General features: G+C 35.7%; 1 protein-coding gene across 4 annotated transcripts in view; it reads right to left on the bottom strand.

Annotated features, from left to right (window-relative positions):
• Positions 1-1,907, bottom strand: part of LOC115434001 (serine/threonine-protein kinase MARK1) — a 53,576-nt gene extending 51,669 nt beyond the window's left edge. For all 4 annotated transcript variants that reach the window (XM_030155648.1, XM_030155649.1, XM_030155651.1 and 1 more), the window contains exon 1: positions 1,561-1,907. In XM_030155648.1, the coding sequence (XP_030011508.1) occupies positions 1,561-1,611 (51 nt within the window). In that variant the 5' untranslated portion in view covers positions 1,612-1,907. The remainder of the gene's footprint in view (positions 1-1,560) is intronic.
• Positions 1,908-17,366: the final 15,459 nt, after the last annotated feature.

The following is a 17,366-nucleotide window of genomic DNA, read 5'->3' as shown; positions in this document are numbered from 1 at the left end:
CCAGTGCTTGAATAATACACAAAGTTTGTTCCACTCTCCAATCCGTTAACACATGACTAAATGCAAACACAAAAAACACACTGATTTTCTTTTTTTTTTATGTCTTCAAGGAAGCTGGACCCAGACACACGGACATAAAAATTAGAAAGCCAGGAGAGCTTCTCCTTTGCTGAACTAAAAGCTATTTGTCTCTGTGAGTAATAAGCGATTATGCAATGCAGTTCAGCTGCTAGTGGGCCCTGGGGGTGCATGCTGGAGTGGAATATAGACATGCTAGGCTGGCTGGCTACTGCCAGGGCTGCTGAGGCAGTGCTTTAATAGTCGCCTAGCAGTCTCCCTCTACGTCTATTAGGCCTATCAGACAGCTACATTAGCACTGCACAAGGCTAATACATTACTGAACTCTGGCACAGGCTGATATAACCATGCTCATGTAAAGTTGACTATACATTAAGTTATCTAACTTTGTAAACATAAAATGCAAGACAAAAAAATAGCTTTTGAATACGAAAGTATGCAGGTTTTATGACTAGGATAAGCTTTAAGATAACAAAACGAAGATGACAAAGTACATTTAAACCAGTTTTTGTAATTACAACTCGTTTATACATTTACTACAGCCCAATGCCTTATGGGAAATGGTGTCTCCTGTGTATTTACTTAACCGCTTCACGCTTCCAGCTTTGCGTTTCTGCATGAAACACAATAAAATACAGAGGTTTTTAAGCCCGTGCCTCGTCTTGTTTCCAGGAAAATCAGACGAAACCCAGATATGTCAGAGCCTGTCAGCATACATACAGCAGTCCTCATCTGGACCATGTTCACAGGGGGATTTTTATTAGACTGCGTGTGCGTGGGCATGCGCGCGCAGCGTGCTCGTTCATAAACATTCCTCCACACGGTGAACCAGAAGCTCCACGCGGCTTAAGACATTTCTTCCATGTTATTAATAATATCTGTGTTGCGGCTCATCAACTGAATGCTGAACACCTCCTCCTCCTCCACCTCCACTTCCTCCTCTTTAACACTGAGCGCGTGCAGTTACAACCAGGCCCAATAGGTGATGGATGTCACATTGCGATGCTACAAAATCAGCATTGAAAAGTAGGGCATTATCCTCCCCCACCCTCCCTAAATATTGACGTTGTGGGCTAGAAAATACCCCCAGCTACACCAGTGGAGCTACACCATTTTCTCTTGCCCACCCACATCAGGCTTTATTTCCCAACATTCCCTTCGTATGTACCGTTAAAGACAGTAGTGACGCAATGCGTTGTTTAGGCTAGTGGTATTGTGTACAGAAACTGGGACAACACAGGCCAACTGCACCTAGCACGGCTCTTTATTCTAGGATATTCCGGGTTCCATGCTTTTATTCCCGTCAGAGGGAAGGAGAAAAAAAAAAAAAAGCCAAGACAGCTCATTGGTCCACGAGCTCTGCAACACTGGAGCCAAAAAGGCGCCTGCCCTAAACCTGCACCACCAGACCCACAAACAGCCAGCCTTGTTCGGCTCCTCCGTCCTCAGATCCGCCGGTGCCGCCTGCCAAATGGTACTTACGTTCTCGGTATCACGCTCGTTGACCGTGGGCAATGGCGTTCTGGTCGACATCTTGTGTGCTTCGCAGGCCGCTCAGCGATGCAGCGGGCTGGGCAGAGCAGAGCAGACACGGCGCGGTCCGACGGGGAGAGCGGTGCCCGGCTGTGTCCCTGTCTACATCCCCTGGAAACACCGCAAAACAGCGGCCTTTCTACCGCAGCATAGTAGCGCACAGGGCCCAGCCGACACGCCAGAATTTGTGATCGGCTTTGTGCACTGGGTTTGCAGGTAGGCTAGTGGCAGACAGAGACGGAGGAAAGAGAGACTGTGAGACAGGGAGAGGGAGAGAGGAGGAGAGGAGAGGGGGGAGAGAGAGAGAGAGAGAGGGAGAGGGAGGGGGGCAGGCCAGGAAGATGCGTCGGTAGCGGACGGGTCTGCGCAGCGCATCTCAAACCTCCCATCAGGAAGGATGGAGGGATCCCCCCCTCCCCTCCCCTCCCCTCTTTCATACACACACACTCCCTTTGTCTCCTGTTTATAGCTTATTATTCAAGTCACCAGAAAACAGTTAAGCAGAGTTTAAGCGGCTGTGGTGATTCACAGCAGATAAAGCCTTTTACAGTTTGTCTAATAGTATCTGAGGATGCCATATTAGCTGAAACCCCCAGTAGTACTGAACAGTTTAAATATGTTCTTGTGTTATATAATGTGCAAATATATATTCTAATATTTCATTTAGTATTTCAGTTCATGTGCTGTCAGGAAATGACGGTGTGGTAAACAGTGTCCACACAGAGGCCTAGTTCAAGGGTACAGGCCTGTGTCACTGGTAGAAACTGGACAGACTCCGCCATCTATTGGACTATGAAGGCATTGCATCCCATGTTGATTTATTTATTTATTTTTTATTTTATTTCCCTCAGTCACTTATGAGAAACCAGCTATTCATTTTCCTGACTAATGTGGCACTTCAAACAATTCAGTCCTGAGGCTTAACCACTGTTGGGACAAAATACACTCAAAGATAAGAGGTCTAGTCTTTATTGTGCAAAAATTTTATTGAATACCAACAAACAAAAGTCTGGGAATTATCAGTTGAACCAACCTAAGCTGCAACACATACAAATAAAAGAAAAGTAATAATATATGTATATGCGTATGTATATATGTATGCATGTTTTTCTGTGTATATGTATGTATGTATAGATGTATATTTTGTTGGTTCAGATAAAGGGGTGAGAGCTAATAAGCTATTCTTCCTCTCCTTTTCGAAAGTGACTTTTTTTTCTTTCTTTTTTTTCTTTTTCTTTTGCATTATTTTATGCTTCCTTGAATTTTCATTTCTATATTATGTTGTGTAAAGAAGTCAAATAGTAGTAATCAGGAAGCTTGTATCATATCCATATTCGAAATAAATCAATTTTAAAAAAATAAATAAACAAATAAAATAAAATAACATTTAAAAAATGCAGGGGCGAACTTGCCTGCAACCAAACAAAAAAAAAAAAAAAAACGACCAGATATTAATGTAGAGTATGAAATACATTTTAGTTGCTTAAATGTAAATAAATAATAATAATAAATGTCTGATATTCTGTGTAAAGGCTGCGCATTGTCACAGTTGGATAATGGATGAATAGGTTTATGCCAACAGCAATAATAGCAAAATATTAGAAAAAAAATAAATAATTCCTTCTGTTTCTATGGGTTTTGACAAAGCATCACAGAGCCACTGGAGAGAAGCTGAAGAGTCATATCAGGTCCAGGATCCAGGGGATACTGACCCCTGAACTAAAGGGAGTTTTGATAAATTACTAAGTGGAATGAAACATTCATTTATCATTTCATTGAAAGTGTAACCACCTTCAGTAGAAAAAATGTAATTATATAATACTGGGTAGACTTTGATAGTGAAATTTTAATAATTCCAGCATGAGTCCAATGTCCCGATGACTAGACAGTGTCCTATGGTCCACTTCCTGTGAGAGGACAGGACTGAGACAGCCTTCGACAGGTGGAAGCACAGGTTCAGTGAACTGTCTGCTTCAGATACAGGATCTGGAGGGAATGCATCTGCCTATCTGGTGGAGCTGGCGGCAGAGGTTTTACTGCAAAATCCATCCAACGTCCTCAGGGCTCCTGGAGTTTCCAGGTCCAGACAGAAGAGGGCACTGAAGGATCTGGATGAAAAGAGCAGAACAGAGAAAGTTGTCACTTTGTCTGAGGAGAAATTACACAAGGTTTGGGGGGAATGTGTCTTCTATTGACTGTACAGGACACGAGAATACTCTGAAAATGAGGATCTAGTATTCCTCTGAAGGAACTTCCTCATTGTGTTCCAATAGAGGAGCCCTCTGGTCTCTTCATTCAGGATTTTACACTGTAAGCCCGGACTTAGTATTTACTAAAATGCTTTAATTACAACGTACTTAAATTATTTAAGTTTTATTACATTACTATAAAATGTTAAGTATATTCTACTAATTTGTAGACATAGTCCAAAGTACAAAAACAGTTTAAGTTGAATGGATTTAAATCAATTAGTCATGACCACACCTTTTTATCACCGCATTGCATTGTGGGTATTGGGCATGTTGTTGAAAATGTGTTCTTTTTATGTGCAGGGGTTCAGCGGGGTTGTGGTGTTAGTGTTAATTTTGACTTAATGTGTGTATGGCAATGTTTATTGGCCTTTTTGTGTTTGTTTTTGTATTTTTGTAGAGCTGCACCATGAGTGAGAGCCTTAGGCCGAACAATTGGTTTCCTGTTCATCCACAAGAATTTAATATAACTTACTTGTATCTTGACTGAAGAAAAGTATTTTTCATTCCAGAGAATTATCATGAAAACACTTCCAATATGCTTCTGTTTTCTCTGCAATGTATTAAATGAAAACATCATCCAGTCCCAAATTATGTGGTTTTACAGTGTAGTGACAAGTGTCAGTTTCTGTCTGGAAGTGGCTGTTGTCAGACAGGACTTTCTCCTGTGGGGTAGAGACTCTCATGGAATAGAATGGTGTCTCCTTACCCTGTGCCTCTGGTCAGGTTTTGGATGGTAAAGCCAGCTCCTCCAGTCAACTCGAAGACCCTGTGTGTGGTTCAAACACCTGCTTCCTGCTTTAAAGCTGCAGCATGTTGACAACCTTTCTTTGCATTTCTGCAGGTTCTTCTGTGTGCACCAGACAATGAATTTCATCTTGCTGCTGCACGGGACGTCAGTGTCTTCATCCTCCAGTGGGACAAACCCATTATCCATGATGTTGTGTTGCCTCTCTCCTGAGAAGTCCCATCAACTTCTTGATGCACACGTCCGAAAAAGTCTGGTCTCAACCGACCCTTTGACCTTGCCTGGAGATACCTCAGCAACACTGTCTTGAACTGTCCAGACATGGCCCCAGAAGGTCTCCATAATGTCCAGAGTCTAGCGTGGACATGGTCCAGTAATCTTGTGTAGACAGGTGTTGACTCTTCTTGTCTGGGTAGAGGACTGGGTAGAGGTCACTCTTTTCATCAGTTCTTTGTGGACATTTTTAAGCACAGGAGTAAATATAGAGATACAAAAACAACAGATAGTCATCATTACCTAATTTAACCAATGACAAAAGCTGAGGCCTTCAAGTGCTTTTGGAGCATACACACACCTGCCAGACTGTGTGACTGGACCACAGATATCATGGAAAGATGGTTGTGGTTGAACTAATACAAGTGCAATCAATTTACTGTTTATGAGCCTCACTGTGTTTAACCCCCAAAAACCTAAACAGTTGCTGATGACCAAAAGTATTCACTGATCTAAAATGTTTAATAACTTTGAACCACTAATCCTATCAATACATGGGAATAATTCAGGTAAAATACAATTTCTCAACTTTTCATCATCAGATATGACCCATTTAGACATTCAGAGGCCTCACAGTGAACATGGGAACACTGTCATCTTCTACAACATTGATTCATTTGTAAGAGTTTGACAAATGATGGTTGTAAATGCTTGTATTTAACATTTTTTCATGTATTTCTCTGAAAAAAAAAATCTCTTTGTTTTTTTGTTTTCATATAATAACTGTTTAATTTACACTGAAGTTTTTACGAGCATCCCAATACCTCAGTTTTCACTGAAAAATGCAGAGGATAATACTAATAATAACAGCGGCATCTTCTGCAACATTAATTCACCAGTAAAACCCATGGTGTTGGATCAATGACAGTGGATGGACACACCGGGTTTATGTTCAGTTAATGCTATATTTGACTGAAAAAGTCACCTTTCTTCCAGTTTTTTCTGTTTTAATACAAAAACTTTTGCATTTACTCTGAGCTTTTGTGAACATCTACATGATCAGTCAATTAAAAATAGGAAAATAGATTATTTTCACTGGAAAAAATGCAAAATTCAGAGGATTATGTTATAATGAATGGTGATAAATCACTTAGAAAAGATTATAGAGAGAAAAATTCATTTGGGAACTGACACAAAAGTCACACTGGGTCCTTATGTGTTAATACAGTTTGTTACCTGAAATAATCATTAATATATTTGCTACTGATAATGGGTGAAACTGTAATATACTTTACATACAGTCACAGTGACTTCCATTGTAAATGGTTTTACCTACGCTGATAGTCGCCTTCATCATAATGTCTCATTACACAATACTTTACATACACATACACACTTTAGTCAGTTTCTTTGTAAGGAGCAGATTATAATCAAATATCTGTTCATATCATTATTCTACATAGATATCATAGGTTATTTGGAAGAAGAGGATAAAACATCAGATGTGGTGTTGGGAAGGAAACACATTCAGCGCTTGTCTTATTCTTTCAAGGTAATTTTATATACTTTATATATATATTATATAATAATGTATAGTAATGTTGGGGAATGTGGAAAAACTGAGTTGTGTAAATATGATACATTTAACCCTTTCATGCATGAATTATGAGAACCTTAAGATTTTTTTCCTGAGCATTTTTATTCCTCTTTAAGCATGAAAAAAATAATGTGAAAAATCTTTTATGAACCTATTTTTCATGGATTTACAAAAATGTCCACTCACCTGAACACCATGCATTTAATTTTTGAAGCAAAGAAGCATGTATTTACTGATATACTGTGTGAAAAGTATGAAATACATTTTTTAAAATGCTACTAATCTATTGTTTTGTCAAAGTTTAACATACTCGAATAGTTATTGCTCACGTTATGGAGATAATATGCCAAAAAAAAAAACAACAACTTTTTGTTTAAGAAAAATGATTAATTACAGTCTAATAACAATAACAAGCAATTGATTTACACTCAAACATGTTAGTGCAGATCAGGTTTATCAAGAACAGCAAAGTTACAGTAATAGTATGAATTGCAGTGTATGAGATGATGCATAGGCATCCACAGTGTTGGCTGCTATGGAACTAAAACAATAAAATCCATGAATATATAAGGGAACAGCTGTAGAATAACTGTCCGCTGTAATGACCAGTAATGAAAGGGTTAAATGGCTTGTTATGCTTCAGCAATAATCCATAAGAAACACTTTTTATTATATAGAAAGTAGGAAAATATATGCTGAGAAGCTGTAACCAGACACTACTGGGTTAATTTATTGGATGGATAAGGCCTTTATAGGTGGATAGTCTTTATCATCACAATAGGTTCTGAATATTGACATATCAACGAGTTGTTTTAGTTGTACAATCATTTTCTATTTGCGTTCTGCTTTACCTGTTGGTTTTAAAGAACCTGCTGCATTCTCATAACCTGCTGTCACAAACATCTGATCTCACTGTGAAGAATGGGAGAATTATACATCAGCAACACCTCACAAAGGATGAGCTCTGAATACAACAACACCACTGACGATTACTACGACTATGACTATGGTGACATCTCAGGCTTTTATACATATGCACTATCCTTGGAGGTAGTTTCATGGATCATCTTCTGCTTCAGCCTTCTTCTGATACTTGTGGCATTTTATCTTACTTATTCTCTGGTGAGTACAGTTGGTTTCATATTTTTTGGACAGTATGAACAGTATTTAATACAACAGTTTAAAACACAGAAAAAGTGTGAATGAACATGTGGATTTTTGGCTAACTGTCTCTGCATAGTGTATAATTACACAAAGTTTGGCAGTCAGACTCTTTTTTTCTCTGTGCACACACCTTGACTCTCCACAATCGATTTATATTTGGGAATATGAATGTTAATTAATTGGTATGAGCTAATTTTTTTCCCCTCAGTTTGATATACATTTGGGTGCTTCTATGAAACTGGTCCCTAAAAACAGGACACAGGGACTAAACATTCAAACCAGATGTAGACTAATGTTATGAATCAAGTTTGGAAGCACTTTGGGTCTATTTTAAAAATAAAAATTTACTGAGATAAAAGAAAAAATATTTTTTAGATGAAACACATTATATTGTTTTTATATTTTTATACAAGAATCTGCATGTAACACGGTAAAAGGTCACAAAAATTATGCGCTACTATTTTTCGATTTTTTTTTTTTCTCTCCCCAGTACATTTTGGGAATCGAATTAATTATACAAGGCAGAGTGTTTCACAAAAATGACCGCTGTTGCAAAATCACTTGCAATTTATTTATGTTTAAATGGGCAGGTTCCACATGTAATGTAATGTAATGTACATGAGCGGTTACACAAAAAACCTGGAATGAGACTGAGATTTATGAAAAACCTGCATGTCTGGATTAGAAAAAATACTACGCTCATCAAAGTTAACACAGTGCCTTTATTTATAGCTGTAAATAAGACCATTTAAGCAATGTTTTTAAGATGAAATGCAATGACACCTAGGTAGCTTTTCCTGTCGCAATTTTGGTCCTATTTTTGGCCCCAATATTTGATTAAAAAATCATTAATTTTGGGATTGCTCAAAGCAACAGTCTAATTTTTTTTGCATTTATCTGAGGTCATCATTAGGCACATCCTGAAGGGAAATATGTCTAAATTTCTTTTTTTTTTTTTTATCATTGGGTCTAAAAAGCTGCCAAAGTGTCAGGTACCAAAATGAATTCAGTTTCATAGAAGCACCCATTTCTCTCCATCTGTATTTATCCACATTACACAGCATTTTTCATATTACAAAAAAAAAAAAAACAAAAAAACAAAAAAAACAAAACTTGCTGAATAAACCTGTAACAAATAACAGAGCTGGTATTAATGTCTCTGGATGGGAAACATGTATCAGCACATCATCTGCATATGAGGTTATTGTCTTACTTCGGTTCCAATGACTATAATAGCTTTGTTTTACAACAATAACCAGATCAATAACAGTGTCTAGTATCTAGATCTAGATACAACTAATATTCCAAAGGCAGAATATCAAAAAGTGATATTGAATGGCTATAAATCCTTCATTCTGAATTTCTTCAGAAGGTCACAGGTTGCGTTAATAATTACATGCAAAGCTGTAACATACGTAAAGATCCTGTCTGAAAATGCTACAACACTGATACTGGTTGTTTCAAATGAAAAGGTCCATAACACCATAATTATGTTATTTTCTTTTTCTTCATCAATATTTTCCTTCAGGTGCGAAACGATCACATTGTTCCAGTCTACGTCATCAACCTCCTCATCTCTGATCTCGTGCATGTCTGCTCTCAGACCATTTCAATACAATCTGATGATGACGTGGTCGAAGATGTCTTCTTTTTTATTTCGGGATATTTTGAGATTTCCAGTGTCTGCTTCATGGTGTGTGTTGCTTTGGAAAGGTAGATATCTGTCTTTGTGTGTAGCTGTTTCCATCTGTATGTCACTGCACACAAAACCCTATGATATTACTTGTGTTTTCTTGTAGGTATTTGGTCATCGCCCACCCACTGTGGTACCGTTTCAGCCAACCCATCAAGATTTCTATTCTGATATCTGTTCTTGTCTGGCTGTTTCCTCTCATCTTTGTGTTTCTTGCCTATTTTGGCATTGACATCTCACTCTTCTGCCTCATCTTTTACCTCCTTCCCCTCCCTCTTTTCATTTTCTTTCTGGTTGGGGCAGTTAGAGCCCTGTCTGCAGCCATCCACATTACCTCTACTGAAAAACAACAAATCATAGGAACTTTGCTGTCACCTGTTCTTACTTACTCTCTGATTTTCCTGCCTTACACTCTTTGGGCTCTAGTTGAAAAAATACGAAATAATAATGAAGACCTAGGCTCCGAACTTGTACTTTTTTTTCGCTTCAGTCCTCCTGCAAATGCAATTCTGTATGTTTTCATCCGGAAAGGGGCTCTGGATAAACTGTTGGCATATCTTTGTTGTTGTAAAGTAGACAATGATGAGACCAACACAATAGCAGTTTAACCCATAAAGACTCAGTGCTAATTTTCCAATCCAATCCAACTTTATTTGTAAAGCACTTTAAAACAACCACAGTGGACCAAAGTGCTGTACAGGAAAATAAATAAAAACCAAAATAACAGAGTAAAATACAAGAATAGATTAAAAATAAATAAATAAATAAATAAATAAAAATACAGAAGAACAGATAAAAAAAAAATTTGTGTCAGTTCCCAAATGATTTTTTCTCAGTATTTACCTTTAGTTAATAGATGTATTACAATTTATCATAATGTATCCTCTGTATTTTCCTGTATTTAATTTCTTACACTTAATTTCCAGTCGTGGAAAAAATTATTAGACCATCAAAAGTCATCAAAACAATGGTTATGCAAACAAGTACTAACTCCTGTGTGTATCACGTGACTAAAACGGACAGAAAAGAAAACATGGAATGCCTAAAAGCACTGTTTTTGTCAGTACAATGCCATAGATATTGATGTAAGAACTTAAGTTATTTTGGTTATTATCAAGAAAATATGGAAAATGCCTAGATATTAGCTCTTAAATTAAACTCTTACGAGGTATTTTTGTTGTTATCATTATATTTGTCCAAACAAATGTACCTTTAGTTGTACCAGGCATTAAAATAAACAAGCAATTGAAGAAAACACGGGGTGGTCTAATAATTTTTTCTGCGACTGTAGATGCTCATGAATATTCAGTTAATTCAAAGGTTATTGTATTAAAACAGAGAAAATGGAAGAAAAAGGGACTTTTTCAGCAAACATTTCAATAACTGAATGTAAAAACAAGTGTCTCCATCCACTATCATTTATCCAACTCCATGGGTTTTACTAGTGCATCAACATTGTAGAAGATGGCGGGGTTTCCACGTTCACGAGCCTCTGAACATCCACATGGGTCATATCTGATGACCATGAAAAGATGACAAATGGCATTTTACACCAATTATTTTCATGTATTGATAGGATTAGTGAATCAACAGGTATTAAACAGTTAAGATCAGTAGATGATTTTGGTCACCAGTGGATTTTTTTGGTCTGTATGGGTTTAATGAAGCAGGATGAGGACATTCAGATTCATGTGGGAGTGAAATGAGGGAGAGAAAGGAGAAGGACAAATGTAGATTAATAAGATAGATAGATAGATAGATAGATAGATAGATAGATAGATAGATAGATAGATAGATAGATAGATAGATAGATAGATAGATAGATAGATAGATAGATAGATAGATAGATAGATAGATAGATACTTTATTCATCCCATAGGGAAATTTACAGATTAGAGTGAGATAAGATAGTTAAAAAGAAATACATGTTAATGGGTTATTTATCTTTTTTTATCTTTTTTTTTTTTTGTTCCACTTACACATTTGAATGCATGTTTCATAGTTAAAAGTAAGGGTTTATCTAAATGATATTTAATAGTCTTTTTTGTAGATGTAAATTATCTGTAAATAGAAATAAAATGTCTGCAAAAGCCTTTCTGATTATATAATCTCAGATCTAAAATAATCTCAAATATATTTATTGCACCATTCAAATAAACTAACAGAAGATGATAATGAAGTATGGCTGAGCAATAAAATCCAACATCATTTTTCCCTTATATTCTGATAATTTTTCATGAATATCAGTGGCTGTTTTAATCACAAATACTCAGATTGCACTCATTTTCTTCTTATTAATATATAAATAAAAATGAGCAATAGCCACAAAATAAGCGTGAGGTCTATTACATAATTTGTCTCATTAGAGTTTTCATGTTTATGATTTATTTCTTTCAATTTGTGTCAAGATCAAGTTTTGAGCTTGTCACATTTAATACATTGTTTTTTCTTTTATTTAATCTTGTACAAATAATTTAAAGCTACATATAGCCAGAGGACCTAAAATCCTTTTTTAAATTGAAAAAGCCCTCAAAAGAAATAGCGATTTGATATTTTTGTGATAAATAAGAGTTTTGACCTGTATGAACATGTTCATCAAGATAACGTTTTTGGCCAGAACACCCAGCTCTGCAACAAAACACTCTGAGGTGTGACCAGTCTTGTCATTTATATATATAAAAATGTATTATATACAGTACAGAGGGAAATGACTCTTAACACGTCATTTTTGGTCTCATACACATATTAATTTGCTGTAGTTTATGTTTCACAGTTAATAATAATGTTTATCCCAATATAAGTGAAATGAAGTCAGGGAAGAACACCAAACATCCATAAAGTTAAACAATAGCACCAATTCATATGAGGCGGGGGGGTAGGAAGAATATGTTTAAAGAGCAGAATTTCAGATTTTTTTTTTTTTTTTTCTAAGCTTCTGTCATATAATAAAATTATGCATATTGATGAATATGATACATATTTTATATAAATTTAACTTGCTAAAGACTGTTTGTACATGAAAGATTTGAATGTATATTTATTGATGCCAAAACAACCATATGCTTAATAATCTTTTGTGCAGGTTGATTTTCTAAGCTCTTATTAAAGTTATGAGAATAGAGCTCAAGTGTCTGCATGTTTCTTGAGGTTCCTCACATAACTTGGAACCCACACATACATTAACTTGTAGAATTAAAAAAAATACTTATGATCCGATTTCAGTAAGTATCTTGAGTTTTAGAGGTTGTGTCTGAACAGTCTATGGCCAGTGCACACTCTGTAAGTTGTTGTATTGATAATTTCTTTCCTGCTACTTATTATAGCAAACATACATATTAAAGTACTCTATTAAGACACAATTAGAACAGCAATTTGTACAATATGTACTAGACAATATATTATCATTATGACAATTAAAGAAATATACATAAATAGGTGTGCATAAATATTGTTGTGCGTAATTATATTTATGAGGTTATAAGGTAGAATTACGCAGTCTGATGGCCAAAGGTAGGAATGATTTCCTGTGTCGTTCAGTGGTGAATTTGGAAAACGTGTTCTTGCTCCAAAGGCTGCGAGAAAAGTATATCATTGTTTTCATGCATCCCTGATTTGGGAGTTCTCACAGCTTAATCTTAACAGATCATCTGTGCAGAACTTGTTTTCTCATGTGGTGTCAGACAACTTATTGTGTAACTGATCAGAAATGTCAAGTGAGTGTTGTTAATGTGGAAAAGCGGAGGATGTGAGGGCCTTATGGAGACTTCCCAGGAGTTCTGCACTTGTGTTTCTTATTAAGTATAAAAGAGCTGAATGAGAAAATGAACAAATTTCTCTGTTTTTGCAGAGTATGTAGAAGCCTTAACACTGCCCTTCCTCCTCCAGCCTTCACTGAAACCCCTCAGAGCTAAGCTCACAACAGAAACAACGTGCAGTTATGAGAAAAGACCTTCTAGTTTGTGTTAAATGTGCAGTTCCAACACAACCTAAACCACAGCAGTTCCAATGTAACCCTGTTAACCTAAAACAGGGCTTAACCCAAAACCCTGAATATACAGTTGTGTCCTCCTCATCCTGATATACTCTCCTACAGATTCATTGATAGCAACATATTCTTGAGCTGCATAGAGTGGCATTTATCTCACAACCTGATATATCAACCTACAAATGTTTTCTTCTGAAAACCTGACTGTTGGCTGACAGGTAAGAGAAGTCAGGCCTATAGCATCTTGCAAACTAATACTAGTTAAAAGGGCGAGCTAATATCAGATGTGATTTTCCACAGTGAAAAGGATAGTGAGTGAGTCTCAAACCTTTATTTATTAGCAATTGTTCAAGCCAGTGTTTTTCAACCTTGGGGTCAGAACCAAGGTTATAATAGTTTTTGATTTTTCATTATAGTTTAGTTTTATTTAATTTTGACTTTTTTTCCCTCTAATTCAGTTAGTTTTAATTAGTTTTTAGAGCAGGTTTGCTAGTTTTTATGCTTAGTTTTAGTTTAGTTTTAGTTTCTTTATATCTTTTATCTTCTTCACCATCAAATTCAAATAAATCCCAGACAGGACTCTGCTGCTTTCTCCCAACTTTAGTTTCCATGTTTCCAGGTAGACTGGGGATGAAAAGACACCTAAACGACAAGTGGCAATAAGTGACGGACCATTAAAAATAATATGGTGCCAGCAGCTAAAATTGCTTGAGGGAAATAAATTGATTTTATATCAATCCGACATTGACAAAGACGAAAACGAAGGGAATTTTATCCAGAATTTTTATGCATTTTAGTTAGTTTTGTAAACACACAATACAGTTTCAGTTAGTTATCGTTTTTTTTTCTTTTAATTACAGTTTTTATTTATTTCAGTTAACGAAAATGTTTTTACAATTCTAGTTTTCGTCATTTTGTTAACCTTGGTCAGAACCCCACATGGGGTCACCTGGAATTCAAATGGGGTTGCCCGAAATTTCTAGTAATTGATAAAAATGTAAAGAAACTTACTAATAAAAACATATCTTGAGTTGAGAGAGACAATCCCAATACATAAAAGACATGACAAACTCTGAAGCTGAAACTGAAGCACTGTGGTACTGTTTATCTTTCAAATGTTCATTGTGGTCAGTTTCAGATGCTGCAGCTCTTTCATAATTCATAGTTTGAGTTCTTGTTTGTTCAGTATTAATTGTCAGCCTTGTAAATCCAAGCTGGACTGAGTGTACATATCCTGACCAAGGAAAATAAAATTCTCTGTGCAGTAATCTACACCTGGCTTTTCTGCCTCTGTCCATAATAATATACATTATATAGACTAAATATCATCTAAAATGAATGTTTATTTGCAACATAGTATAGCAAACTATTACATGATCAAAAACAAATTAGTTTTAACAAAAACAAAATGTTAAAATGGGGTCACGAACCACTGGGCTAGCTAATATCAGATTTAATTTTCCACAGTGAAAAGGATAGTGAGTGAGTCTCAAACCTCTATCTATTGGCAATTGTTTAAGCTTTGCACAGCGAAGTACAAAATCAATCAATCAATCAATCAATCAATCAAAGTTTATTTACATAGCACTTTACAACATGAAGAAGACCAAAGTGCTTTGCATCTATAAGCATGGTTAAATTATAAGATAGAAACAGTTATTCAAGTACCATAAATATGCATAAAACAATAGGAAACAATACACAGTGATAAAAAAAAATGTACTGAGAAACATAAAACACATCACAGAGGAAAACAGACCCTCTAGTTCCTGGATGTGATAAGAAGGAGATCCTAGTTTGGTTTTCACTATCTGAAAGATAAGATTATGAAAGCTTGTTCACTCAAATATTGGTAGAGACAATAGTGTCCTTCAGACATAATGTCAGGAACATTTTACTAATGTTCATATGCAAATCTACACCGTTTCTGTCATTATAATGTATTTTTTACATATACGCTCACAGTGGCTGATATAATAGGATACTTTTCATACGCTGACAGTGTCCTGTACATCACATACGTCATGTTTGTTTTTCCCTCCTGTCCTTTTGTCAGAAACAGACATTTATTATCAAGTCTTTTCATGTCACCAGTCACTATAAATTCAGAGGACTGGAAGAAGAAGCCACCTCAAAAACAGTAGTGACGGGGACTCATTCAGGTGTGGTCAACATTCACAGGTAAGTCTGCACCATTTTTTCTTGTATGAGACATAAAATAGATTCAAAAACTGGAAACAATGAGTAAGGGGGGGAAAATTCTAAGGTAATATAAACTGAGATAAACAGACCAAAAATATAGTGGTTAAACAGGTGGCTTTAGCAGATTATATACCAATTAAGAATGAAAAGATAGTTTTAGACCAGGGGTGTCAAACTCATTTTTGTTCAGGGGCCATATTAGCGAAATTTGATCTGAAGTGGGCCGAACCAGTAAAATAGTAACATAATAATTTATAAATAATTTCAACTCCAAACTTTTGTCTATGTTTTAGAGTGAAATAAGCTAATTTACACTATGAAAAGGTTTACATCTACAAACTACCCTTTCAAAAGATGTGAATAACATGAACAAACTGAAAAAATAAGTATAATTTTAACAGTATTCTGCCTCAGTTTATCATTTACATATTTACATTATAATATAAAAAAATACACCAAACATATAATAATGCGCAGAATCTTGTTAAAATTGTACTTACTTCTCTTAAGACATTTCAGGTTGTTCATATTTGTTTGGGTTATTTACATTTTTTGTGGAATTATACTTTGTTTTAGTGTAAATACATGAAAATATTTACATTTACAAAGAAAGAAAATTGGAGTTGTCATTATTTATATGTTATTATGAGAGTATTTTACTGGTCCTGCCCACTTGAGATTGAATTGTTCTGATGTGGAACCTGAACTAAAAGGATTGTTATTATCTTAGTGCAATTTTTGCATTTCATAGATTCATCCCAAGGGCCGGACTGGACCCTTTGGCGGGCCGGATTTGGCCCCCGGGCCGCATGTTTGACACCTGTGCTTTAGACTGTTACTGTTAATTTACTTATCATTGTCTTGAATGATTCAGGTTAGAAATGAAATAGCTCCTCTTTCCTGAGGGCCCATGTTTAATGTTTGGCAGGCTATTCAAAAACCAGATTCCTTTTTCTTCCTGTTAAAAGGAAGTTTTTCCTCGCCACTGTCACCAGTCACAAGTGTTTACTCCTAGAGGGTTCTGTTGGGTTTCTGTAAATTGGCTTAGAGTCTAATTTCAACCAACTCGATATGTAAAGTGTCATGAGATAACTTTTGTAATGATTTGTAGCTATATAAATAAAATTTGATTGATTGATTGATTGATTGATTGATTGATTGATTGAATGATTTTTCTGACAATCTACATTTATATTAGTTATTTTAGCTCCAGATAAAGTTGTATTTGATTGAACTTTGGCCTCTCAGCTTCAACACTGACATCATAGATATCACTGGTCTACAAGGAAAATGCTTCCAGAATAAAAGTAATGAAATTTTACCACATGAGAGTCACTGATAAAGAAAAATCAAGTAAAAAATGCTGGTTGGCTGAACTTTCCAAGGTACAGCCTTGGGTCAAAATGTGAAATTCAAGAATTAACGAGAGAATGGGTTTGACTCAAAAGGAATATTTGTCTCAGAGCTACAAGATCTACTTCAAAACACTGTCTGCACATTAGAATACATTCACTTTACAGGTTCTATTTAGTGGAAGATTCATAAAACTATTATATAAATGTACATAAACCAATATATATGTGTAATTACACTTAATCATATACCTTGAAAACATCAGCAAACCGGCACTTTTGTCATTTATTTTCCAATTAATCTTATTAAAATATGTAACATTTAGCACATTTAATTTCTGAAGCAAATCATTTCTAAAAAATTGTAGACCAGTGTATTTGTAGACACTACAAAACTTGCTGTTTTCTCATAACTTCTTGCCTCAAACATCAGGTCTCATTTTGAAGAATGGAAGACTTCAATGACACTCTTTCTTCATCCAACTACACACATGTTGGCCTGTGGCCCACTTGCAGATTACTTTATTATTACAACCAAACTCACCATGTACC

Source organism: Sphaeramia orbicularis, chromosome 15 (genome assembly GCF_902148855.1).
Source record: "Sphaeramia orbicularis chromosome 15, fSphaOr1.1, whole genome shotgun sequence".
Classification (NCBI taxonomy): Eukaryota; Metazoa; Chordata; class Actinopteri; order Kurtiformes; family Apogonidae; genus Sphaeramia; species Sphaeramia orbicularis.
This window is presented reverse-complemented; position numbering and strand designations above follow the sequence as displayed.